This window comes from Marmota marmota, unplaced genomic scaffold (assembly GCF_001458135.2).
Source record: "Marmota marmota marmota unplaced genomic scaffold, marMar, whole genome shotgun sequence".
Taxonomy (NCBI): Eukaryota; Metazoa; Chordata; class Mammalia; order Rodentia; family Sciuridae; genus Marmota; species Marmota marmota.
In genome coordinates, this window is record NW_026000221.1 from 13,327,982 (window position 1) to 13,354,885 (window position 26,904).

Sequence of the window (26,904 nt, forward strand, 5' to 3'; positions counted from 1 at the left end):
GCAGCATGCGGAGCGGCGAGGAGCTGGACGGCTTCGAGGGCGAGGCCTCGAGCACCTCCATGATCTCGGGCGCCAGCAGTCCGTACCAGCCCACCACCGAGCCGGTGAGCCAGCGCCGCGGGCTGGCCGGCCTGCGCTGCGACCCCGACTACCTGCGCGGCACGCTCGGCCGCCTCAAGGTCGCCCAAGTGGTAGGTGCCGGGCGGAGCCCCAGGTGCGGGGCCGGCGGCCTAGCCGCGCGTCTTCCCTCCGCGCGCCCCGCTCCCACTCCCGCTGCGGGGGCGCAGGCCCCGCCGGCCTCTGCCGCGTCCCGGGGCCAGAGCCCCTGCTTCTCGTACCCCTCTCTCGGGCAGGGTTCCCAGGCCGTCCTCCCTTACCCCGTTCTTTGGCCCACGGCTAGAGCCTGCCCTCCCCAAACTGGTAGCCTCAGGTGTGTCGTCTACCAGCATACCTGTCCCCGGGCCTACCTGTCCACTCCCGCCTTCATTACTGGACTTGGTGATGTGTGGAGCCTGGCGCCAGGGATCTTGCGGTTTTCTGACTTAGCAACCTGTGGCAGGTTTTAGGGGCCCCGTTCAGCCACCGTACGGTCTTTGCCTCGGCCTCTGGAGACTGAGGACTGCTGCTTGCTTTCTTCCCTGGCGCCTAGAAGGGTGCCTAGTGTATGGTGGACGCTCAGTAAATATTTGTTGAATGGGAGGCATGTAGCCCAAATGCAGTGGAGAGCCTAGATCTCCCTGCTGTCTCCAGTTTCTACTGCAGAGGTTTGAGTCCTCAGCATCCCGGAATCCTCTGCCCAACACCGATGTCTGGCACTGCCCAGTTGATACCCAGAGTTAATTCACTCCATTAGAGCAGCCAGTTTTGGAGGTAACAGAAACAGGGAACTTTCTTTTGGACTTGTCCATAATAGAACTCATTTCTCAGGGTCCTGATTTTTAGCCTCATGGTGTTCAGGGGATGGGTCTGTCAGTTCTGTTCCTGTTAGATAGGCCTCTTTGGGCTGTTGCTTAGCTCAATTGTGGACAAGGCATACTGCAGCTTGAAAAACCTGTGTGTCCCACATACTCCTCTACACAGGTAGACCTCCCTATCCTCAAAAGCCATTTGTATGCAACTGCAATGTATGAGTATTTCATTGCTTTAAGCATTGGTCCTCCTGTGCTTACTTACTTGGGTGCATACATAAACATTCTTTGGGAATAATATCATGTGTGAACACCCTTTAAATAAAGGTCCCAGTGTTTGTAAATCACAGAATTACAGACTGTTTTATCTCTGTCATGGATGAGAGGCTTGTTCTGATGATTGCTGGGGGTATTTTTGAAGAATTTTAAAGAAAGATAAATGGAGTAGGTTATCTGTCTAGACTTTTAAGCTGAACTTAATCTAGTAAACCAGAATGTTCTCAAAGGTATATTGGTTTTGTAGTTAGGTATCATTGCTGTTAGCAAAGAGAATGTAGGAGGTGGGGAGGAGCTATATAATCACTTCTTAAAAGCAGCAGCTAGCCAGTGTTTGAATACAGTACAGATAATCAGAAACGAATAAGAAAAGGCCCAGTAGGACTGAACTTGGACCTGGTTGGAATACAATACCTTGTCAAGTACCTTGCTTTGTTTACTCTGTGGGCCTTTGAAAGTAAATAGAACTTGCCAATGGAAAACTAACTTGCCACTCAACAGATCTGGTAAAATAATTGAAATTCAGTAGTTTGTACAGAGTGTGCATTATCAGCTCATTAGTGGGACATTTCACCTATGGCCAGGAATGGAAGCCAATGGTATTTATTTACCTTTCAGAAAAGTACTATTGTGGTTTTGGGGGCTTTAATCTGGAAGAACTTTGGGGCTCAGCCCCTAAAATCTCTCCTACCTCTGCAATTTGTCTGTTCTTTAGAATTTATTTATTTATTTTTTTTAGAGAGAGAGAGAATTTTTTAATATTTTTTTTTTAGTTTTCGGCGGACACAACATCTTTGTATGTGGTGCTGAGGATCGAACCCGGGCCGCACGCATGCCAGGCGAGCGCGCTACCGCTTAAGCCACATCCCCAGCCCTGTTCTTTAGAATTTAAACATCAAGAGATAGCCAGCAGGCTGGGGTTGTGGCTCAGTGGTAAGGGTGCTCACCTAGCATGTATTCTATCCTCAGCACCACATAAAAATAAAATAAAGGTATTGTGTCCACCATATATATATGAAAGAGAGAGAGAGAGAGAAAGGGACCTACCTACTTGAAGGGTGTGGTGACTTGGTGGTCTTGGTGTACTTGGATGCTCAGCCTTGATAAAAATCTGGGTTTTTGTCTGGGTGTGCTGGTTTATGCCTGTAATCCCAGTGATTTGGGAGGCTGAAATAGAAGGATTACAGCTTCAGGGCCAGCCTCAGCAATTTAGCAAGACCCTGTCTCAAAAATAAAAAGGCCTGGGATGTAGCTCAGTGGTAAAGAGCCCCAAAGTTCAATCCCCTTGAGATTGAGAGCTTCTTGGAATCAGGGGCTTCATTTACCTTGACCTTCTGAATCATAATCTGCATTTTAATAAAATTCCCCAGGTGGTCAAACATGTGTGAGACTTACCTGTGTCATCTTAATGGTAAAAAAAAAAATCTCCCATAGCTGCTACAACCAGCTCTAACAGTACCACTCATAATAAAAGTCAACCATAAGCCTGAGGTTTGTCTGGAAAATGAGCCGGTACCTCTCTTGAAAGATTAAGAGAATGAGATAACATATAAAAATCAGCAGCTATCTCATTAGATATTTAATTGGTGTGTAATAAATGTTAACTGTCATTATTGCTGATTAATATTTTCTGTCTCTAAGGAAATGAGATTGAAATGTTGCCCCTCCATCATAATTATATATTTTAATTAAATGTAGTTTACTTGCTGATGATTTAAATTTTTAAGTGGAATGTCATTTGATAGTAACACTAATCTGAATTATTATGAAAATTAATCAGTGCAGTTGCATAGATTATATCTTTTCAGAACAAAACCCGGACTTACCTCTTATTGGGGACAATGTCAACAGTGTTTTTATCAAACAATAAATGTTCACATTTTGTAGAAAAAGTTGATTTGAACAATTGACTTATATTATCCCCCTTCCTCCCCAAGTGTGAATTCTGTGAGAACATATTGGTTTTTAGCTCCCAGATGCTATTTAATGAAATATGTGTAGTGTATGTAGACCTTTTGCTTATTATTTTTTAATCAATGTGGTTGAAAGTAGAGTTTTGCTCTTGGGATGATATGGGCATACTATAGTAAAGACTATGATGTGGGAACAGGCCTTGGATAGGACAAGACTTTTTAAATAGTGAAGTTGTCCAGATCAAGATGTTTTTCTGGTCGTTAGGCAGCCTAGTATCTTGTGGGTCAGTTTTTTCAGTGCTGGAGTGACAAACTTGATTAGAAGGGTTTTTACTTTCTTCATGGGCTATTCCTAAGCTTGTAGGTCCCTTGTGGTGCTGCACTCCTCCACTGACTGAACTAGGGGATAGGCTTCTCAAAGACAAGTCTGTTCCAGAAAGACCCTTCAGAAACCTCTGGTTGCTTCATATCCCTTTATTGAGTCCCTCCATGCCCAGTTTACCTGACAATGCTTTGTTTAGGACTTTGTATAACATAAGATAGGTAATAGGAGATGTTAAATTAGAATTTTAGCTTTGTTAACCAGGCATAGTGGCACATGCCTATAATTCCAGTGACTAGGGAAGCTGAGGCAGGAGTATCCCAAATTTGACAAATTTGAGGCCATTCTCAGCCATTTAGTGAGGTCCTGTCTCAAAATAATAAAAAGAACTCGGGAAATAGTTCAGGGGTAAAGCTCCCCTGGGTTTAATCTCCACTATTACCCCCTACCTTCCCCAGTTTTTAAGCTCTATTGATTTTGAAATCTTAACCATATCACCTCTGACTTATTTGGGAATTTTAGGAAGTGTAAGAATTAGGAGGTTAAAATAAGATGCTTTCTTAGGTAGCTCAAAGGCAAATTGAGGTATTTGCATTTCAGGTTGGGTAATGGCATATCTTTTATTTGATGGGAATTTTGTCAGTTTTTCATCTCAAGACAGTCAATACAATTCTGACTGAAAATTGCTTTCTGGAGGATGTCCTGGGGTGGGACAGTATTAAAAAACAAAGGACAACAACAAAAACCCCAGATTGCATATTTACTAAAATCCATTATGAACATAAATTAAGGGAACTACATGAGGTAAAAATAGCCACATTTATAAAGATGCAATTTTGTGTCCTGGCCATAGCCAAGGTGTAGAGCTCATCAGTCCCAGATTCTCTCAAATGTACAGTATCAAGTAATTAATAAATTTGTTGCTGCTGATGGATTTTGTTTATTAAAACATTATAACATTAAAGAAAGTTAGAAATCATCTTAGTATGTCAGGCTCAAATGATCAGGACTTTGGAATTTTTTGTTTCCAAAGGCTGTGTAAGGGCCTCTGTGGCAAAGTCCTGTGACCATGATTTCCAAACTTTTTGCTATTAGACTGTATAGTAACTGTTCTCATGAACAGAGCCTAAATTCCCCTTTTGAACTGTTACTTACTTTTTTGTCATTAAATTTCAAGGAGTGCTTTTACTACATCAAAGGGCAATCCCCATCACATTCCCGAACATTAAAAAAAAAAATACTGCTGAGTGGTTGGGAGATGTAGTTCAATAGTAGAGCATTTGTCTAGTATACACATAGCTCTAGGTTCAATCCCTGAGATTCCAAAAAACAAAACCCAGGCTCTGGATGCTGGGGCAGGAGGATCGTGAGTTCAAACCCAGCATCAGCAATGCAAGGCGCTAAGCAACGCTGTCTCTAAATAAAATACAAAAAAGGGCTGCGGATGTGGCTTGGTGGTTAAGTGCCCCTGAGTTCAATCCCTGGTACCAAAAAAATTGAACAAAATAAAACCCAGGTTTGGTTGATATTTTCTCCCACAACCTACCTTGAAGGGCTCAGTGTATGACAGGTCTCCCATATGGTTATCCATATATACAGATGACTGGGAAAGGGTGAACTCTGTTAAGTCCTTATAGTTCCCCCTGCCACAGGGCCTGTATTAGTCAGAGTTCTCTAGAAGGAACAGAACCAACAGGAGATATATATATATATATATATATATATATATGAATGATTATAAAAGGGGATTTATTAGATTGGCTTATACAATCAGAAGCTGTATAGTATCACAATGACCATCTGCAAGCTGAAGAGCTGTAGTAACCAGTAGCTGTGCAGTCCAATACACCAAAGCCTCAGAACAAGAGGGATCAATGATGCTACCCTAGTCTGGGACCAAAGGCTTCTGGATACTTGCTGGAGAGTCACTGGCAGAGTCCACTTTGGGAGAGTGAAGGAGCTGGAGTCTCATGTCCTCAGGCAATCCCTGAAGCAGTCAAAAACCTGTTCACAAAGAAGAAAAGCTTGTATCTGTTATTACTTCCTTGTTCTTCCAACTTTTATTCCATCCAAGCCTCCAACCTATTGTGCTGCCCACGCACTTAGGGAGGGTCTCCACTTCAGTTTGCTATCCCACATCCCAATCATTCTTAGACACAACCTCAGGGACTCATCTGGAAGCCTCTTAATCTCAGGCATCTCTTAATCCAATCAAGTTGACAATTCAGATTAACCATTTCAGGAACAAATTATTTTTTTCCTGACAGCTCTGGAGGAGCTTTTTCTTTTAATTTTTGTTTAATAGTTGTAGTCGGGCAGCATGCCTTTATTTGTTTAGTTTTTTATGTGGTGCTAAGGATCGAACCTAGTGCCTCACACATAGTAGGCAAACATTCTATCACTGAGCTACAGTCTCAGCCCTTCTTTTTCTTTCTTTATTTGTATGGACACAATACCTTTATTTGTTTATCTATTTTTGTAGTGCTGGGGATGGAACCCAGGGCCTTGGCATGTGAGGCAAGCACTCTACCAACTGAGATATATCCCCAGCCCCCTTTATTTATTTTTATGTGGTGCTGAGGATGGAACCCAGTGCCTCATATGAACTGGGTGAGCACTCTGTCACTGAGCCACAACTCCAGCCCTGAAGGAACTTTTCTTGATTAGAAATTAGTGAGCATCTCTCCCAGGTCATGAACAGCAGAGGTTGCCAAGAGGCAAGGACAGGACTTGAGTGTGCCTCCTGAGTCTTGGATGTTTCTCTTCTGCCAGAATGAATGAAGCCATGGTTTGAGTGTGTCCCTCAGAGGTTAAGTTGGAACCTTAATTCCTCAGTGCAGCAGTGTCAGGAGGTGGGATGCAATGGGAATTGTCTAGGCCATGGGTATATAGCCCTCATGGATGGATTCATGCCTTTCTCCTGTGAGTTCTCGCCCTTGCAGGACTAGATTCATTACTATGAGAATGGGTTGTTATGAAGCAAGTCTATTGCTCATGTTCTCTCTCTCCCCTGTACATGCTCATTAGTCCTTCTGCTTTCCACCATAAGTTGAAGCAACACAAGGCCCTCACCAGAAGCTAAGCTGCTGTTGGAGCCAGGCTTTTGTTTTAGTTAGCTTTTTTGCTGCTGTGACTAAAAGGACCCAATCAGAACAACTTTAGAGGAGGAAAAGTTTTCTTAGGGGCTCACAGTTTCAGAGGTCTCAGTCCATAAACAGTAGGCTCCATTCCTTGGAGCTCGAGGTGAGGCAGGACATGATGGTAGAAGAGTGTGGCAGAGGGAAACAGCTCATACCATGATCAGGAAGCTGAGAGAGTCCTCTGTTTGCCAGATACAAGTATATACCCCAAAGCCATGCCCTCAGTGCCCATCTCCTCCAGCCAAACCCCTCCACTTCAGTTACCACCCAGTTAATCCCTATCAGGGAATTAATTCACTGATTAAGACTCACAAGCCAAATATACTCTGAATCTTCTTATATTGTCTCACACATGAGCTTTTGGGGATACCTCACATCTGAACCATAACACTCTTAGACTTCTCAGCTTCCAGAACTGTAAGCCAAAAGAAGCCTCTTTTCTTTATCAGTTACCTCAGTCTCAGGTATTCTGTTGTTGACTAAAACAAATGCCTACTTGAGTGCCTGAGAGAGACCTATTTCCAGCCTAGAAGTGGTACAGGATATACCTGAGCTGCACCATTCGCTTGGTTTACCCCATTAGGGCTGAGGTGTTTATGACAATCACAGCTGATTTTTATTTTAACCCCTCAGTGATCCTCCCAATGGTGTTAAAGTAACTTGCACATAGCAGCATTTTAGCCTTTAACAAACAGCTGCTACCACTGCCTCTTGTGTCCTTATTAAGTAGCTTTAAATCCTTTTGTAGGATGAGGTCAGATTTCATTGGAAAAATTAAGTTATTTTTTATGGAATAGAGACAGAAGGCCTGTGACAGTGATCACAGATAATATATTTTTCTAAACAGTCCCAATTTCCTATGTTTCTTCATCAAACTATGAATAAGAGTAGTCTTAAGTTTTAAAAAATTATTTTACTTTAATTTATGAAATTCAGACACTGTATTATAGCAATTCATGTAACACATACCTATGTATTTACAATGTGTCCTGATATTTTTATTTGGAAAAATAAGATTATTCCTTGGAGACAGGCTATATATACAAGAGAAGTAAAAAGCAGGGCAGGATGAGATGGGATTTGGATTCCTTAGCAATATGAGACTTCAGAAGGAGGAAGGATAGACTTCAGAAGGAGGAGGAACAGTAGAGAGCAAGGCAGCCCTGCCCAAGGGGGTGACCTCAGCATCCTGGGTGGCAGCAAAGAGCCAATTTAAACTCAGTGTAGAGTGGTTCAGGGCTCAAGAGTGAGGCTGCATCTGGCTGAAGAGGGGACAAATGAGTGGAAGGGTACAGAATTCAGAAAGTAGCACCTCCTTGGAGAAAAGATTGTGCTTTTTTAGCATTTGAAACTGCCCTGTTTTAAAAACTTTACTGATGGGGAGGATTTTTGTGTGAAAAATTCTCCCTTCAAAAGGGGTTCTGCCTTCATCCCAGTGTGCCTTGAGTGTGGATTTGTTTTGCATACAATGAGAGGGTTTGGTCATTGGTTTTCAGAATGGGGTTCTCTGGGGTCATCCTTAGAATTTATTAAGGAAATAATGGGGGACTGAGATAGAATGAAGGACTGAGTACTAATTATATTTCAGAAACACTAATATAAACTGTACTAAGCAAAATAAGGCAAATTTCTTTAACTAGAATTTTATTGTACTGATTATTTATATGGATCAGATGCTTTGTTTAACTTTTTTTTTTTCTTGTGGTGCTGGGGATGGCATGGCAAGTGCTTTACCACTGAGCTACATCCCCAACTCTTAGTATTGGTTAATGTTTTGATGAATATACTTCTACCTCAGTCTTGGCACTTGGGATTTATTTTTCCATCCTTCACCCTGTTCCTGAGGATGCCCACTTGGCTCTGTTCTTCAGGTACCTGCTTAAAGAGAGCCCTTCCCTATTGACTGTGTTTATGGCAGGACACTTCTCCCACTCTTTGTCCTCCTGCGCTGCTTTATTACTCTTCATTGGTAAGTTCCATGAGAGTAGAGTCTTCCTGTTGAGTTTTCTGCTGTGTGCCCAGTGTCTAAAATAGTGCCTGGTACTAATAAGATGATGAATAAACAGTTGAATATGTGTTTGTTTTGATAAAAGAAAGAAAAAATAATAGATAATTAACACAGTTTGTGTGGTCAAGTTATTTGAAAACATGGAATTCATGGAAAAACAATATATATTTATAAACTAAAGGACTCTGTTTTAAGTGGAAAATATTGGGGAGAAAATATGGAAATAAAATGCTATCGTAATGACTTTTTCTGTTTTTAACTTTTTTTTTTTAAAGAGTGTCTACTGCCACTGGGAAACAGAAGCTTTTGCTTAGGAGACAGATTTTTGTAAAAGTGGGGGGAAACCATAGGAAGCTTTGCCAAGCGTTTTGCTTAGAAAAGTGTAAAATGAAAACCGGGGATTCTATCATTATTGAAGCTGTCCGCTTTCTGATTAACATGTTCAGAGAAAGAAAGAGTTGATCCTCTCTGCCAAGCCAGTATATTTTGAGACCCCTTAGAGTAGTAGACAGTGTAAATGTAAAAAACTCCAGCTGGGGTTGGGGCCAAGGGTCATAGTGGCTGTTCTTACAAAGCTCTCTGATTTAAAGTAAAAACCGTGGGGTGATCTCAATGAGGGCTGGAGAGGGTCCTAAGAAATACTGTAGTCCAGAATTTTGACTTGGGGGCTGGGGTATAGCTTAGTGGTAGAGCACATGCCTAGTGTGCATAATGCCCTGGGTTCACCCTGGAAAAAAAATATTGAATTTTGTTTCTGAAAATTTCATATGGCCAATTAAATTTGGGACTTAAATGAGTTAACAAACACTTAAAATGCTCAAAGTTAAATTGTGGAGAGTTCTGGATGATTTCTTTATTGCCACTGTGATTTGATGACGGGAGCAGTAGAAGCCTTCATTTTTGTGGTTTCCCATTTATTCCAGCACAGCTATGAAAAACAGTTTGAGGCTCAAAGATTTTTGTGCCAGGGCTGTGGGGGTCAGGGGAGGAAAAAGAAAAGGGAAGAAAAACCCAGGGATAGCAACTCTTCTAGTGGTAGTTGCTGATTTTTGTTGTTGTTGTTGTTTGTTTTGTTTTTGAGATAGGGTCTAAGTGGCCTGATTGAGCCTCAGACTCTGGAGCCTCCTGGGTATCTAGGATTCTAGTCATATGTAACCACACCCAGTTTGGTGGATACTTCTTTATATAAATTTGAGTGCCAGGATCAGGTTAGGTGCTTAGACAAAACTCAGGAGTAAGCTGCAGCCCCTGATTGCTGGTGGGGGAGAGAGACATGAGATGGACCTCCAGTTTGCCAGCAGGGTATTGGGGTTGGAAGAATTATCAACCTTTGGGGCCTTTTCCTTTTTTTTTTTTTTCCCCTTAATACTGGGGTTTGAACCCAGAGGCACTTCACCTTTACCTTTACCCTTCTTAGAGCAGCTAATACAGAGTATTGTGCTCTTTTGGACTTGGGTTTGTGAATTTCATTTTTTGTGCATTTATTTTTGCTTGTGCTGGGGGTTGAACCCAGAGCTTCATATATGCTAGGCAAGCACTCTATATCCTCAGCCCTGGGTTTCTGAGTTTTAGAGTATAATTTTTAAAGGATAATGTCATGACTCATGCAAATATAAATGATTTTATTAATGAGGGAGCCAGTAAGATGTTACAAACTGGGCTGGGGTTGTACCTCAATGGTGGAGTGCTTGCCTCGCATGCATGAGGCACTGGATTCAATCTTCAGCACCACATAAAAATAAATAAATAAAAGATATTTGTGTGTGTGTGTGTGTGTGTATGTATGTTTGTTTGTGTATGTGTGTGTGTGTGTATATATATAAACTCTTCAAAGAAAAATTTTTAGAGTAGGTATGTATACATTCCATGAAATGGATTTCAAGTGGATGCAGCTTTACTTGTAGTGGGATCAATTCTGTTTCTCAGACAGAATTCATTTGCCTGTCTATGGACAGGAACCATTTGCACTGCTGTTAGTTATATACAGCTTAACAGTTGTAAAATAACTCAAAGATATGAAGAGTGCAAGTTCCATAGGATTAGAACTTGGAAAGTTAGTAACAAGGTCTAGTTTTCCATTGAAGTTACTCAGTAACCTTTTTGGTCCATTTCAGAATTGTTTGGTTTATCTTGAGATGGTGACCTCACAGGAAAGGGTTTGGGCAGATATTTATATCTAAGCCATATATGTCAGATTCTTCAAATTTCATTTATCTCCTTTTCTCTCTTTCCTCTGCTCCTGTAGCTTGAGGGTGATCCTTAAGTATCTGGGTTGCTGGATGAGCATCCTGTTTGGCCTTCTGGTCCTCACTCTAGATTTCTCTACTGTTTTTTGTTTTTGTTTTTCTCTGGTTACTTTTCTTTCTTTCTTTTTTCTTTTTTTGTAGTTGTAGATAGTCATCATGCCTTTATTTTATTTATTTTTATGTGGTACTGAGGATTGAACCCAGTGCCTCACACATGCTAGGCAAGTGCTCTGCCACTGAGCCACAACCCGAGCCCCTCTGGTTATTTTTCTTAAGAAAAGTAGATCTTGACCATTTGCACATAGAACCATGCCCTTTAGGCCTCAGACTGGCTTTTAAGAGCCTCAAGTGAGGCCCAGAGGGTCAGGAATACAGGTAGGAGGGTTACCTGCCAGCAGAGTGTTGGCGTGAGATTGAATGGAAGTTATCTAACCCAGAACAGAACTTGGTGAATATTAGCCATTACTGATAGCCAGTGCCTCCTGCCTTATCTGGCCAGGTTCTGGTCCAGTCAGTCTTCTTTTTAGGTTCTATCCAAATATATTTGCCCCCTTAGCCTAGCTGGAAACTTCTTCCTCTGCAGTAGCAGGCTGCTGCTGCAGGACTGCTCCACCCCCTGCTCAGCCAGGAGACACCCCAAGAATTGACTGGGTTGGGGTGAGGCAGAGGCCTTTGTTCCTCCCTCTTCCTGCTGGCCCTTCCTCATTGTTTATTCTTTGCCTTGATTGATGTCCTGTGTCCTGTGTTGTACTGTGATAGAGCACTAGCTTACATCACGTATGTCCTTCTTTCAAGACACTGGCTTTCTGAACACACTTGGATGATGGATCTCTGTGTTTTATTGTGATAAGTTTGTACTTATTTACATAGCAGGACCCTATTTTCTTTTCAGTTGTGGATGGACATAATACCTTTGTTTTATTTTATATTTATTTTTATGTGGTGCTGAGGATTGAACCTAGTGCCTCACATGTGGTAGGCAGTGCTTTACCACTGAGGCATGACTCCAACCCCGAGCACCTTATTTTCTTCTGTTCAGGGTCCATAGTGGTGAATTCTTGGATGTTTGGCAAGTGTTTGCCAGCTCATACAAGTTCGGTCTGATGGATTGATAAGTTTGGTACAAGTCCCAAGTCCAGGAAGAAAAGAAAAAGAGCTAATTCATGTTGAAGGTGACAGCATGATGTCAATCAATAATGAAAGTTCAATGTTTCTCAGTACAGTCAGAAACTCAGTATTTTGAGACCATCCACAAGTGTTTCTCCTTTATCCTACTGGTGAGAAATCCGACCATTAGAGAAGTTGTAACTTGCCAGTGGCAACCCAGTTTGTTGGTGGTCCTGGAACCTGAATCTTGGGCTGGTGTTCTTTCCTTTGGCCTGGGGTACAGGTTTGATCCTTTCCTTATTGTGAAGCCAGATATGGGACTGTAGTAATCAGATTTCTGTTACTGTGACAACATATCTGAGAAAAATTAAAAGGAAAAAAGATTTATTTTGGTTCATAGTTTCAGTTCATGGTTACTCAACCTTATCTTTGGGCCTCTGGCAAGGCAGAACATATGGCAGTGAGTACATGGTGGAGCAAAGCTGCTCACCTATGGCAGCGGGGAGAGAGGGAGAGAGAGAGAGAGAGAGAGAGAGAGAGAGAGAAAAGAGAAAAGGAGGGAAGAAGGGGTCAGTCTGGTATTCCTTTCAAAGGCATACCCCCAGTGACCTACTTCTTTCAGCTAAGCTGCACCTCTTAGTTTCAGCTACCTCCCAATAGCACCACCATCTGGGAACCACTGGGAACATTCAGATCCAAACTATAACAGGGACAGTTTATGAATTTTCATCATATTTCTGTCTTTTCTTTTCTTTGTTTTCTAGGCAAGCACTCTACCACTAAGTTACATCCCCCAACCCCTTGATAATCTTTCTTATTCCATTATGTGATTATGGGGGAGATTAATGAATTGTGAAGAGCCTTAGGCATTTTTAGGATAGTAGCTTAGGAAAGAAACACTATATATGACAAATCAAGCCTTCATCTTTGCTCTTCTGTTTAAAGGACTCCAGTCTAGGCAAATTGCCTGAGTGAATATACTGGACCAGGCAGCTGGTGAGGAGCCCCAGACTTGGATTTAAGAGACCCTTCTTTTTTATATATATATTTATTTTTTAGTTTTAGGTGGATACAATATCTTTATTTTATTTTTATGTGGTGCTGAGGATCAAACCCAGAGCCTCACACATGCCAAGCAAGCGCGCTACCACTTAAGCCACATCCCAAGCCCCTAAGATACCCTTCTTGTTGATAGATGTACTTTTGCTTTTTAGTTCCTTAATTTTTATGCTAGTGAAATGAGATCAGGATAATTTGTCAGCATATTTGTCTATATTCTTTTTAGAGTGTGGTTTTGGAGCTGAAACTGGGCAAAAAGGCCCCCACTGTCACAGGTAAGTCATTCTGCATTGCATGATGGTGTGTGTGGTACTGAAGTACACGGCAATGGCAAGGATGTTGGTGAGTGTGTTCCTGTGGTATTTGGCTCCAAGGCTTTGGTAAGGTTGCCTGGCAGATGCTGCGTATGCCTGCACTTCACTTCCATCATCTTTGTTGGATGCTTTGGAAAAGCTTCAGCTTTAGAGGCCCAGGAGTTGTCAAGCTAGTTAGATGAATGAAGTTGCCAGGCTGAATGAAGCCCAAGGGGAGCCCTGCAGGGCCAGTGGTTTGTAGAACATTGTGTCTAGCTCCATGGAGTTCTGAAGGCTGCTTGCATTTTTTTTTCAAACAATTATAAAATCTATTATTGTGTCTCAGGACCAGATTGGTATAAATGAAAACAAAGTTAAATTTGGAAAAAAAAAAATATGTTGCTGTATACAATTGTAAACCACTACTTTTTTTTTTTTTTTTTTTTAAACTGGGGATTGAACCCAGGGTAATTACTGCTGAGCTATGTGCCCAGCTCTTTTTATGTTTATGTGTATGACCCTGGGACAGGGTCTTGGTTGCTTAGGTCCTTGCTGAGTTGCTGAGGCTGCCCTGGAACTTGCTATCCTTCTACCTCAGTCTTCTGAACAGCTGGGATTATAAGACTGTGGCATTGTGCCCTGCAACAGTAAACTTCTTAATACTTAACACACAGATCATTTAGACCTTCCAAGTACAGAATTTAATCAGATTGACTCAATGATCTTCTTTTCAAAGAAGAACAAAGAGGGGCTGGGGTTGTGGCTCAATGGTAGAGCGCTCGCCTAGCACATGTGAGGCACTGGGTTCAATCCTCAGCACCACATAAAAATAAATAAAATAAAGGTATGGTGTCCATCTACAACTAAAAAATATTTTAAAAAAGAAGAAGAATAAAGAAAGTTCCCCAACATCCTTCTGTAAGTCACTATAGTCTAAGGCCACTTTGCACAGTTGGATAGGTTGTGTGCTACACAATTAGTCTAGTTGAGAGGATGAGGGAGGCTGAGATCCAACTTGAATGCTCTGTTTGTCCAGTCATATGTCCCAGGTCTGGAGTATCCGCTGGGAGGAAAGGTTGTCCATTCTCAATTTGTCAGCTCAGAGGGGGTTGCCATTTTAAATTTGCTATCCTCTGGTCAAGCTAAGCTCCCATCCAGACCAGGATCTCTTCCGAATTGGCACAAAAGTACTGTATGGAATGGCTTATGTTATTTTTTTAATTTTTAATTTTTATCTTTTGATAGTGCTAGATGATCAAACCCAGGGTCTTTGGAATACTAGGCAAATGCTCTCCCAGTAGCTTATGTCTTGATTATTTAATTGGGACATTTATTTTATAGACATGGCTTAACTGTGATGATAAGTTAAATAGGAGTGTGATTATAAACCAAGCAAAAGTGTACTTCAGATATGCTCCACATACAGTGTTTAAAACAGATTTATTTTGAATTAATAAGCATATGCAGTACCTTCCAGCATTTTCTTCCATGTGTGCAGATGATGATGCATTCAAAACCAATGACTGACTGAATGAATACAGATAAACAGATGACTTGCCAATTTATTTTAGCTAGAGCTTTCATTTGTTGGATATAATTAAAAACTCTGAGTTTCTCTCAAAACCTAAGTTATCAAATGTCAAAACTTAAGTTATCAAAACTACCATTGGGTAGTTTTTTAAATCAGCTTTTTCACCACTGTGACTAAAGGACCCAATCAGAACAACTGTAAAGGAGAAAAGATTAATTTAGGGGTTCACAGTTTCAGAGGTCTTAGTCCATAGAAGGCTGGCTCCATTCCTTGAGGCTTGAGGTGAGGCAGAACATCATGGTGGAAGAGTGCAGTAGAGGGGAAACAGCTCACATAATGATCAGAAAGCAGAGAGAGAGAGAGAGAGAGAGAGAGAGAGAGAGAGAGAGAGATCTCCACTCTCCAGGTATAAAATATATACCCCAAAGCCATATCTCCAATTAACTACTTCCTCCAGCCACACCCCATCTACCTTCAGTTACCACTCAGTTTATCCCACTAGGGATTAAGTCACTGATTGGATTAAGGTTATAACCCAATCATTTCTCCTCCGAACCTCCTTGCATTGTCTCACATGAGCTTTGGGGGGACACCACAACTAAACCAGAGGTGGGTGCAAACTACCATGGGCTTTCCACTCTGGGGTTTCTGCTGAGATGTGCAAGAGGCCTTTGTGAATGGCCAGGCTGCTGCTAGTACTGCAGCGGGTGCTGGTCAGCTCTCAGTTGCCACGTGTAGGTTCATGGGGTTCCTTTGGATTTGCTGCAGGAAATCCAGGCCTTCAAGAGAAACTGGAAGGCAGCAACTGGGGCTCACTAATCTTGGGGCTTTTACTTTTACTCAGTAGTGCTCAATTTTTCTTTCTAGCTTGCCTGGTCAAGGCATCCTGTGGCCCCGGAGCCCCAAAGGACCCATGAGTTCCCTTCATAGACTGTGACCCGATATTGTCTGAAAGTGATGTTGGCTCTGCCCAGTGCCACTCTGGCCTTGCTTTAGCCTGAGGCCAACCAAGAGCTGCCAACTTATGCAGGGTTACCCATCTGTCAGGCTTGTCTGTGCTTGCCAGGGACTCATGAACACTGACTGCCTTGGTCTGAGAACTTGAGGACAAAAATCGGCTGGTGTGATACAGGGCCTATGGCCCCAATATGAAGGGCAGGATATGGCACTGTCTTGTCTAGACAGCTGAGGACTGGCCATCATTGGCCTGAAAGAGTCCCATGAGTGAGTCTGTCAAGGAGCAAGTGGAAGGTGCAAACTAAAAGGGAAGGAGTATTCTCGGTACCTGTGGATCCTTGCCAAGAGGAGAAAATACTGTGTTTGAAAGTAAGTAGACTGCAAGGGGAAGTATGTGAAAAACATTGCTGCCTGACTCGTTTGCAGTGGAAAACACAATCCCTGGCTTTAAGGAATGAATGCCTTATTAAGAGGCCTAGTAGAACAAGCCACATTGCACTGTTAACTGGCTGCACACAGTGCAGTACAACATTCAGAATCTATGGTGTGTACACTTAGGCATTTTCTGTTTTATACTCGCATAACCTCCCAAAACAACTTTTTTGGCGGGGGTGGGGGGTGTTGATTGAACCCAGGGGTGCTTTACCACTGAGCTACATCCCAATTGATTTAATTTATTTTGAGGCATTTTCTCATCGAGTTGCTTAGGATCTTGTTAAGTTGCTGAGGCTAACCTCAAACTTTTTATCCTCCTACCTTAGCCTCCTGTGCAACTAGGATTACAGATGTGTGCCACTGCCCCCAGTAACTCTTAAGGGTCAGAGGAGTATTAAATGTTAAAGTTGCAGGCATTACATTTTCTACATGTAATAGATTATACGGATGATCTGTTCTGATAGACTGTATTTAAAATGTTCTTTCCTGATCACCTGCTCTCTCTGATGCCAGTTTGCTGTTGGTGATTAAATCCCTGAGAGCGTATGACTGGGTGGAGTTTTTCCCAGCTAGGCCAAGTTAGGGGGGTTGGTGCCCTGCTGCGAGGTACCCATCCCCCTTGTGTATGATACCTCAAGGTCTTGAGCTTGACACCCTATGTGAGGAACAGCTTGGGGCCACTTCCCTTGGGGCAGGAGGGGAAAGGAGTAGGGATGGGATGGGCAGCTCCAGGAGGGGTCAGACACTGGTCTTCCATGAAACCACTCTTTCTGTCCCCATGACAGGCCTTTGCTTCAGCTCTGCTCTTTCCCTGACACCTCTTCCACATGTCCATGTCCCCCTGTATACTTTTGTTCTCTCCCAGTAGCCACTCTCCCTCTTTGTTACTTCCAAGTCCAGTCACCCTTGCCACTGGTCTGATTCCTTACTCCCCTTTATTCAGACTCTCCAAGTTACTGCTTCTCTTGAGAAACCTTCCCTATTTCCATTTTCCTGCTCCAGCCTCACATCTGGCGAAGTGTCTTTGGGGAATCTGGTGCTGGACGAGGCTTACAAAGCTCCTTTATGTCAAGGAGCTCACAGTTAAATTCATATACACATTTGTCTGTGTTATAAATACCACATTTTTAACTTGAATGCCATTTTCCAGGATGGAAAAAAAATTACTTTCTGATTATAAAAATATTTGTGTCTGTTTAAAAGAAAATCAGACTATAGTGGAAAAATGAAGAAACAAGTAAAAATTGCCAGTGTTCTCATCAGTTAGAGAGAATGACCTTCATTAGTAATTAGGTGTGTCATTCTAGACTTGTTTCTGGGTGTGCAAACCTAAAGAAATGGGATATTATAAATGCTGTTCTATAGTTCATCATTGGGTATAAAACCTACTGGCTTTTGGAATTACAAATATAAATTTACATTGTTACTTTTAAGAAATTTTTGTTTTTTGTTTTTAAGAACTTTTGTTTAACTAGGAGTTAGACCCAGAGGCACTTTACCACCAGGTTCTAACCCTTTTTATTTTGAGATAGGATCTTGCTAAGTTACTAAGGCTGCCTCAGCCTCCCAAGTTGCTGGGGTTACAGATGTGTGCCTCTGTACCCGGTGCTTTTAAGAACCTTTTATGGAAATACAGAATATGTACCAAAGAGTACAAATCATGTGTACAGCAAATTTCTGAGCAGTATGCTTTAGCCTTTCTGGTTGGCCCTGTCTAGTAGACACTGTCTTGCTTTTGTTTTGGTTACCATTTTGAAAATTCATCTTTTGTTTCAAGATTGAGTGGCAAAATTGAAGGCTCTGTTTTCTCTTTTGAATCTGGAAGAAATGACTAAAACTAATTTATAATTTGTCATATCTTGAATTTGAATTAAACAAAAAAATCTAATTAGGGAATGTACATCATTTTCTTTGAGAGCATAAATAAACTGGCAAAAATTTGCATTATAGAAGCTTGGGCACATGCCAACAATGGTGGTCGTCTCCACTATTCTGTTTTTAAAATTAATATGCAGTACATTGAAAAATTTTGATGTACAGTTCTATGAGTTTTAATGTATACATGCACATATGCACTCATGCACACATTCATTTAGTCATTACCACATTAGGATACAGAAGAGTTTTAGCCCACAACATTTATTCTTTCATAGTCTCTCCCAATTTTTGGTGATCACGCATCTGTTTCTCATGACTATAGCTTTGTATTTTCCAGAATGTTATAGAAATGAAATCATACGATATGTACTTTTGAGACTGTCTTTCATTTGTATAATGCACTTGAGATTCATTCATGTGGTTGTGTTTTATCAATAGTTCATTTTTTTTTTTAATGGATGAGTAGTTTGCCATTGTAGGTATGTATCTCAGATACTTTCTTTTTTTCCCCACTAAGAGTAGGAGTCTTTCCATGTTGCCCAGGTTGGTCCTGAACTCTTATGCTCAAGAAGTCCCCCTGCCTTAGCCTCCTGAGTAGCTGGGAGTATAGATGCCCAGCTGTACCTCAGTTTCTTTACTCATTCATCCTGTTGAAGGACATTTGGGTTGTCTGCAATTTTTGGTGATTATGATTATGATATTTAGTATAAATAATCATATATTATTTTATGTGAACATAGCTTTTTCTTTCACAGGGCTTAATACCTAGGAGATAATTGCTGGGTCAGAGGGTATGTGCATGTCTAATTGGTAATAGCTTTGTAGTAGTAGTGACAGCTCATGGTGGTTTTAATTGCATTTCTCTTAATGGCTAATGATGTTATGCATCTTGTGCTTATTTGTAATGTATATTTTCTCTTGGATGACTTATACAAGTCATTTCTTTTTTATTGGACAGTTTGTTTTCTAAGTGATGAATTTTTATAATTCTACTACTTTTGTCAGATATGTGACTTGCAAATATTTTAGCTCTGTCTCTGGCTTGTCTTTTCATCCTCTTAGCAGTCTCTTTTGCAGAACAGGTTTTTCATTTTCATGAAATTTATCAGTTTTTTCCCCTCATGAATTGTGCTTTTGGTATTATTTTTAAGAATGTCAGTATATAAAGATTTTTTTCCCCATTTTTCTAGCAGTTTTACATTTTACATTAAGGTCAGTGATCTCTTTTAAGTTTTTATTCAAGGTGAAATGTTTAGGTTGAGGTTTAGATTTTTGCCTGTTGATGTCCAGCTGTTCCAACACTGTTGAAAAGACTATTCCTCTTCATTGAACCATCTCTCCATTGTTGTCAACAGTCAGTTGGTTTTATTTGTGTTTCTGCACTCTTTATTCTGTTTCATTGATTAGCCTATCCATCCTTTTATTAACATCTCTTTGTCTTAATTATTGTAGCTTTACTAGCCCTTACAGTGGCACATGCCTATAATCCCAGCGGCTGGGGAGGCTGAGGCAGGAGGATCTTGAGTTCAAAGCCAGCCTCAGCAACAGTGAGGCACTAAGCAACTCAATGAGACCCCGGTCTCTAAATAAAATACAAAATAGGGCAGGCGATGTGGCAGTGGCTAAGTGCCCCTGACTTCAATCCCTGGTACCAGGGAAAAAAAATGTCGTAGCTTTATAGTAACTAAAATCAAGTAGTAAGAGTTTTCCAATTTAGTTCTTTTTCAAAGTCACTCAGACCAAGTCGTAATAGCACAGACTGGGTCATTCATAAAGAACAGAAATTTATTCTCTCAGTTCTGGAAGCTGGGATGCTAAAGATCAAGGTGCCAACATCAGATGAAGCATTCTAGCTGCATCCTATGTAACAGAAGATAGAGGGGCAGAAACGAACTAAAACTATGTGCTCACATGTCAGAAGCAGAGCTGCTGTGTGTCCTTTTTATAGTGACAATAATCCATTCTTAGGACAGAGCCCTCGTAGGGATCCAACATGACTAGCTGATTTTGGTTCCTTTGACTTTGCATATAAAGTTTGGGATCAGCTTATTTCTAAAAGATACATTGCCAGGATTTTGAGATTGTGTTAAATCTGTAGATTAATTTGCGAAGAATTGTTATTTTAATTATATTTTTTCCACCATGCTCACAGTAGACCCGTTCACTTATTTAGGCTATCTTTTGATTTCTTTATTCAATGATTTATAGTTTTCAGTGTTTAGTTCCTGTGCATGTTTTGGTAGATTTATATCAAAGTATTTCATTCTTTTCAGAGCTGTGATAACTGAGATGTACATATGCACACACATCACACATACTTTTTTCTTTTATGTTTATGATCATTTATTGCTAGAGTGTAGAAATGATTGATTTTTTAAAAAAATATTTATTTTTAATTGTAGTTGGACACAATACTTATATTTTTATTTATTTATTTTTATGTGGTGTTAAGGATAGAACCCAGGGCTGTGCACGTACTAGGCAAACTGCTCTACTGCTGAGCCACAACCCCAGACCAGTGATTGATTTTTTTAATGTTGGCTCCATATCTTGCAGTCTTGTTAACTCATTTATTTTAGGAGCTTTCTTATAGATTACTTTGGGATTATCTACTTATGTACATTGACAGTTATGCTTCTATGAATTGGGACAGTTGTGAGTTTTTTTGTTTTTGGTACTGGGGATTGAAAACAGAGGGGGTTTTTAACCAATGAGCAATATCGCCAGCCCTTTTTATTTTTTATTTTGAGATAGGGTCTCACTAAGTTGCTGAGCCTGGCTTGAACTTGGGACCGTCTTGCCTCAGCCTCTGTAGTCATGGGATTACAGGCTTCCTTTCTAATTTGTATGTATTTTATTCATTTATTTGTTTGTTTAGTTGGGGTTTTTTTTGCACTGGTTAGGTCTTCAAGTATGATGTTGAGTATGAGTGGTGATGGCAGACATCAACGTCTGTTTCCTAGGAAGAAAGCATTCATTCTTTCCCACTAAGTTTGATGTTAGCTGTATATTTTCTTTAGATGGTCTTTTTAAAGTTGAGGAGGTTCCCTGGTTTTGCCAAGTTACTAAGGCTAGCCTCACACTTGTGATCCTCCTGTCTCAGCCTCTTGAGTTCTGGGATTACAGGTATGTGCCATCATGTCCAGCCTTTTTATACAGTTTTTAAGTATTTGTTCTAGGAATTACATTATACATAATTAACTTTACATTAACCTCTTACAGTCTATTTTATACTTGATATTTTATTACTTCCAATGAAATGTAGAAACCTTGCCACTACATAGTTCCCTTTTCCTCCCTTGTTTTATTTGTCACATACATTGAAACCCTATTTGATAGTGTTACTAATTTTGCTCTTAACTATCACACAGAGTTTAAAGAAATTGAGAGGAATTGCATGTTGTATTTACCTAGGATTTAACCATTTCTGTGGCTTTTCTTTCATGTTCCTGGTTTGTCTCTGGATTAATTTTCTTTCTTTTTTTTTTTAAAGAGAGAGAGACAGAGAGAATTTTTTTAGTATTTTTAGTATTTATTTTTTAGTTTTCGGCAGACACAACATCTTTGTTTATATGTGGTGCTGAGGATCGAACCTGGCGAGCATGCTACCGCTTGAGCCACATCCCCAGCACCTCTGGATTAATTTTCATTCTATCTGAATAACTTTGCAGCATTTCATTTGTAGTAGTTTTCCTGGCTAAGTTCTTCTTGTCCTTTACTTGAGGATGTCTTTATTTCACCTATATTCCTGAAGGATATAGCATTATAGGTTGTCAATTTCTCAGTACTTTAAAATGTTATTCCACTTCTTTCTAGCCTTCATTGTTCCTAATGATAAGTTTCTGCATCATCATTAAAATCATTCAGATAATTGTCTGCCTGTGTAAAATGCATCATTTTCCTCTGGCTGCTTTCAAACTTTATTCATTTTCAGTGTTTGAGTATGAATGATACATTTGAGCACACAATTGATTTTTATTGAATCTTTCTTTCTTCCTTTTTCTTTTTTTTTATTGTACTGGGGGTTGAAGTCAGAGGTGCTTTATCACTGAGTGACACCTCCAACCATTTTTATTTTTTGAGACAGGGTCTCTCTAAGTCTCTGAGTCTCTGAGAGCTTCACTAAGTTGCCAAGGCTGGCTTTGAACTCGCAATCCTTTTGTCTCAGTCGCATAGCCGCTAAGATTATAGGTGTGTGCCACCACACTGGGCTTGAATCTTTAAATTGATGTCTTTTGCCAAATATGGGAAAGTTGAAACTATTATTTCCTCAAAATCTTTTTCTGTTTATTAATCTTTTTCCTGTCTTTTTGGAACTCAAATTACATAGATAGTAGATCTTCTCATATTGTTCCATAAGACCCTAAGGTTCTGTTCACTTTTTACCCCTCTTTGTAATTCAGACTATTTTCAAGTTCACTGATCCTTTTCCTCTGTCAACTACATTCTGCTACTGAACTCACCCATTTTTTTTTTTTATGGATATGTGCTTTATAGTTCTAAAATTTCTACTTGTTTCTTTATATCTTCTGTGTCTTTGCTGAGACTCTCTTTCCATTCATTTTCCTGGTGTTTCTTTGTTTGCCAAGTAATTTTTGGTTTATATCATGGGCATTTAATGGTTATGTTATGAATCTGGTCTTGTTTAAATGCTATGAAGAATGTTGATTTTGGCCTGTTTTGCTTCGGAAAGCAGTCAGCCTGGTTGGATTCAAGTGGTCGGTTTGGACCAGTCATTTGGCGGGTGAGGATTCCATATCAGTTCTTTCAAAATCTTTGCAATGCTATTTGGGTGTTGTCATTTCAGTGGTCAGTCTGGGACCTGGGTGGTGATCTATCCCATAGTTAAATTCTCAAAGTCTCTGTTGTGCTATTTAGAGTCAGATCTACATGTGTAAACTTGGGATGAGTCCAGAAGTTTATAAACAACTTCTGGATTTGCTTTCCAATTTATTCTATCTCCTAGATACTCTCCAGTTCCTTAGAATCCCCTTTTGGGTCTGTGAACACAAAGCTGGCCGCTTAGTTACCCTGCTCTGTTGTACCTTTTCCACACTGTGTTCAGTGTTCTAGGTTGCATGGTGGGAGGACAGGGAAAGGCAGAAAGCACAGGAACCCTAGTTCCTCTGAAGGTACATGAAAATTCTACATCCTCAGAACTGTGGGAATTTGCATCTGCCTCGGCTGCTCAGGATTGCCTGGGTCTAGGAGATAAGAGAAAATTAGGAAAAAAATATAGAAAGGAAAATAAAACCTAGGATTTCTTCAATGTCTATGAGTGTCAGTAATTCCCTTAATACCTTCTCTAGCCAGAACTAGAGGGATTGTCCTGGCTTTGTACCTGGTTCTCTTTTCTGCATTTGAGGTTCCCTTGGGTCTAAGCTTGGGGATATTGGAGGAAAAACAAGAATCTGTCTGCTAGCTCACGAGCGCTTTGAATTCTGGGCGTCTTCTCCATCTGCCTACTACTATTTATTTTTCAGAATCCTGCTCTGAAAACCTGCTGCAGGCATTGTTTCCATCATTGGTAGCAGCATTCAGTGGAGAGACAGGCTGGAGTTGGACCTACTTCATTAATTGAACTGAAATCCTAAAACTGTGATATTTGGAAGCTTTCTAATTTGTTTTTGTTGTCTGTAGCAAATAGGCTATTGGCTTCCCGATTGGTTTCCTTATGCTAGAGATAAGTCACAGTGTTGTAGTGTTTTGATTTGACTTTTTTGTTTGTTTTGTTTTTATTGTAAGAAAATGTTTTAAATATCACTCTGGGATATTCCTGGCATGTGTAAGAATCATGTAGAAGTATCCATTTTAATAAAGTTTGTACTTAATACCTTTTCATATTAATAAATAGATTTTTGCTGTGGATGTGAAAACAGAGCAAAATTCTAGAAGAGAAAAGATTTGTAAACCCTCTTCCCCACTAAAAATTAAAAGTCTTTTGCTTCATCCTTAACTGACAGGCATTCAGCTTCAGCATAACTGATGTCACCAAAAATCATTAGCCAGACGGGTGCTGCAGGTAGACTCTAACCTACACAGACTTAAGGTTCAAAGGTTCAGTGACAGGAATATACAATAGGTGAGGGATTGGGAAAGGCTTTACAGAGGAACTTTTCCTTATCTTTCTATCTGCTTGTCTTAAAATTGCTTTTTAAGGAAATCATACAACACCAATTTGAGGGGAAAAAAATCAGAAAATACCAGTATATTAAAAGAAACAAACAGATTTCCTGGAATCTCATTAATCAGAGATGAGCACTGTTCACATTGTGAGTAATGCTTTTGTTTCTGTGTGTATTTATTCACGTGTGTACGCTGGGAATGGAACCGAGGGCCTTGTTCGTGCTAAGCATGTACTCTACCACTATTATGGCTTGGATGGGAGGTGTCCCCCAAAACCTCACGTGTGAGATAGTGCAAGAAGGTTCAGAGAAGAATGATTGGGTTCTGAGAGTCTAAACCTAATCAATGATTTAATCCTCTGAAAAGGATTAACTATGGAGTGGTGGGATATGGCTGGAGGAGGTGGGAATTGGGGCATGGCTTTGGGTATATATTTGTGTCTGGTGAGTGGAGTCTCTCTGCTTCTGATCATGATGTGAGATGCTTCCCTCTGCCCCACTCTTCCACCGTGATGTTCTACTTCACTTTGAGCACTGAGGAATGGAGCTGGCTGTCTATGGATTGAGACCTTAGAAACTTTGAGCCCTCAAATAAACTCTTCCTTTGCTACAGTTGTGTTGGTTGGGTCATTTAGTCACAGCAACAAAAGAGCTGACCACAACAACCACTGAGCTACATCCTTGTCCTTTCCCTCTTCTGCAGCTGATGCCTGACAACCTGTGGCTTGATTCCTTCCTTATAGGTTTGCCTTCCTCAGAATTTCACATAAATAGAATTGTACTGTATGGAGCTTTGGAGTCTGGCTTTGTTCTCTTAGCATAGTTCCTTTCAGGTTTATTCTTGTTAGGTGTATCTGTTCCTCTTCGTTGCTGAGTAGTATTCCATTTTGTGGATGTACCACTGCTTGCTTATGTACACACGAAACAACTTTTAGGTTGTTTCCAATTTTTGATGATAATGAATAGAGCTCCTATGAACATTTGGGTATAGGTGTTTGTATGATTTTAATTTCCATTTCTCTAGGGTAAAACCTATGTGTGGGATTTCAGGGCCATGTGGCCAATATATGTTTATAAGAAACTGCCAAATCATTTTCTGAGTGGCTATCCTATTTTGCATTTCTAATGGTAGTGTGTGAAGCTCAACTTAACTTTGCATCCTGGCCATCCTTTGATAGTTGTTAGTTTTAAAGTCATAACCGGGGCTGGGGATGTGGCTCAAGCGGTAGCGTGCTCGCCTGGCATGCGTGCGGCCTGGGTTCTATCCTCAGCACCACATACAAACACAGATGTTATGTCCGCCGAAAACTAAAAAATAAATATTAAAAAAATTTCTCTCTCTCTCTCTCTTTAAAAAAAAAAATTATAACCATTCTAGTGGGTGTGAAATGTTTTAGTGGTTTTAATTAGTATTTCCCTAATGGCTAAGGATGTTGAAGGTCTTTCATGTGCTTATTTGCCTTCTCTGTCATCTTTCATGAAGTGGTATGTTCATATGCTTTACCTACTTTTTTAGCTGGATTACTTTGTTACTATTTATTTGAGTTTTGATCTTATATTCTGGGTATGTTCTTCAACATTCTTAAAAACTTTAGATTTTTAATATGGAAATTTATACACTGGTAAAAACATAGCATGACAAATCCTGATGTGTCTTCATCCTGCGTTAACAGTGATCATTGTTTTTCATTTTTATTTCACCAACTCTTCCCTTCATTTTTTGTTGTAATTTTTAAAGCAAGTCTGAGGTAGCATTGCATCTTAACTGTAAATAGTGTGTGTCTCCACCAGTTAAGAACTTTTTCTATGCCAGGTGTGATGGCACACACTGGTAATCCCCAAAACTCAGGAAGTTTGCTGAGGCAGGAGGATCACAAGTTTTAGGCCAGCCTTAGCAACTTAGTGAGACCCTCTCTCGAAAAATAGAGAGGGATCAGAATGTAACTCAGTGGTAGAGTACCCCTGGGTTGAATACCGAGTACTGCAAAAAACACCAAAATTTTTTTATGTCAATAATGCATCTAAATAATAATTTCTTAATAATATCTAATAACCAGTATATGTTAACTTGTTCCAGTGCCTTTTTGGTTTGTTTGAATTAGGATCTAAACAAGATCCACAATTCCATTTGCTTGATATGTTAAGAGCCCACTCCCCTTCTTTTGTGCTGTTTATTTGTTGAAGCTGGTTCCAAGTTTTGGCTTTGACCAATAGCCTCCTGAGTGTAGTTTTAATCTTCTCCTTTCATTCTTCCATTTCCCATGACCTGGTGACCTCTGGAGGTTTGGGTGGGGCTGGGAGGCAATATAAGAGAGCTGTATCGACCTGCCACATGTGTCCCACTGCAGACACATCAGCAGGCAGGCAGTAGCAACTGTTGTCTCAGTTTCAGTGAGATTGATTGGTGGGTGCTGGGCCATTAACTTATAGTTCCTCATCAACCTTTTACCTAGTGACTTTAATAGCCTTTGATGATCATGGCCCAGATCAGTCCTTTCTCATGGGAGTGAGAGGAGATTTGGCCCCTTCCAATCAATATCCCCTTTAGATGTTTGTCATGTTTTGTTGTCACCCCTGGTGTGTGTTGAGTACTGACACCTAGTGGGTGGAGGCTGTTAAGCATCATACAGTATACAGGACTGCCCCTCACAAGAAAGACTGAGCCCATTTAAAGTAGCAATAAGACCAAGTTGGAGAACATGTTCT

At 40.5% G+C, this 26,904-nt stretch overlaps 1 protein-coding gene across 1 annotated transcript in view; it reads left to right on the forward strand.

Moving 5' to 3' along the window:
• The window catches only part of Cmtm4 (CKLF like MARVEL transmembrane domain containing 4), a 56,186-nt gene continuing 29,282 nt past the window's right edge, over positions 1-26,904 (forward strand). The window contains exon 1 of the mRNA XM_015488643.2: positions 1-191. Coding sequence (XP_015344129.1) covers positions 6-191 — 186 coding nt within the window. The 5' untranslated portion in view covers positions 1-5. The remainder of the gene's footprint in view (positions 192-26,904) is intronic.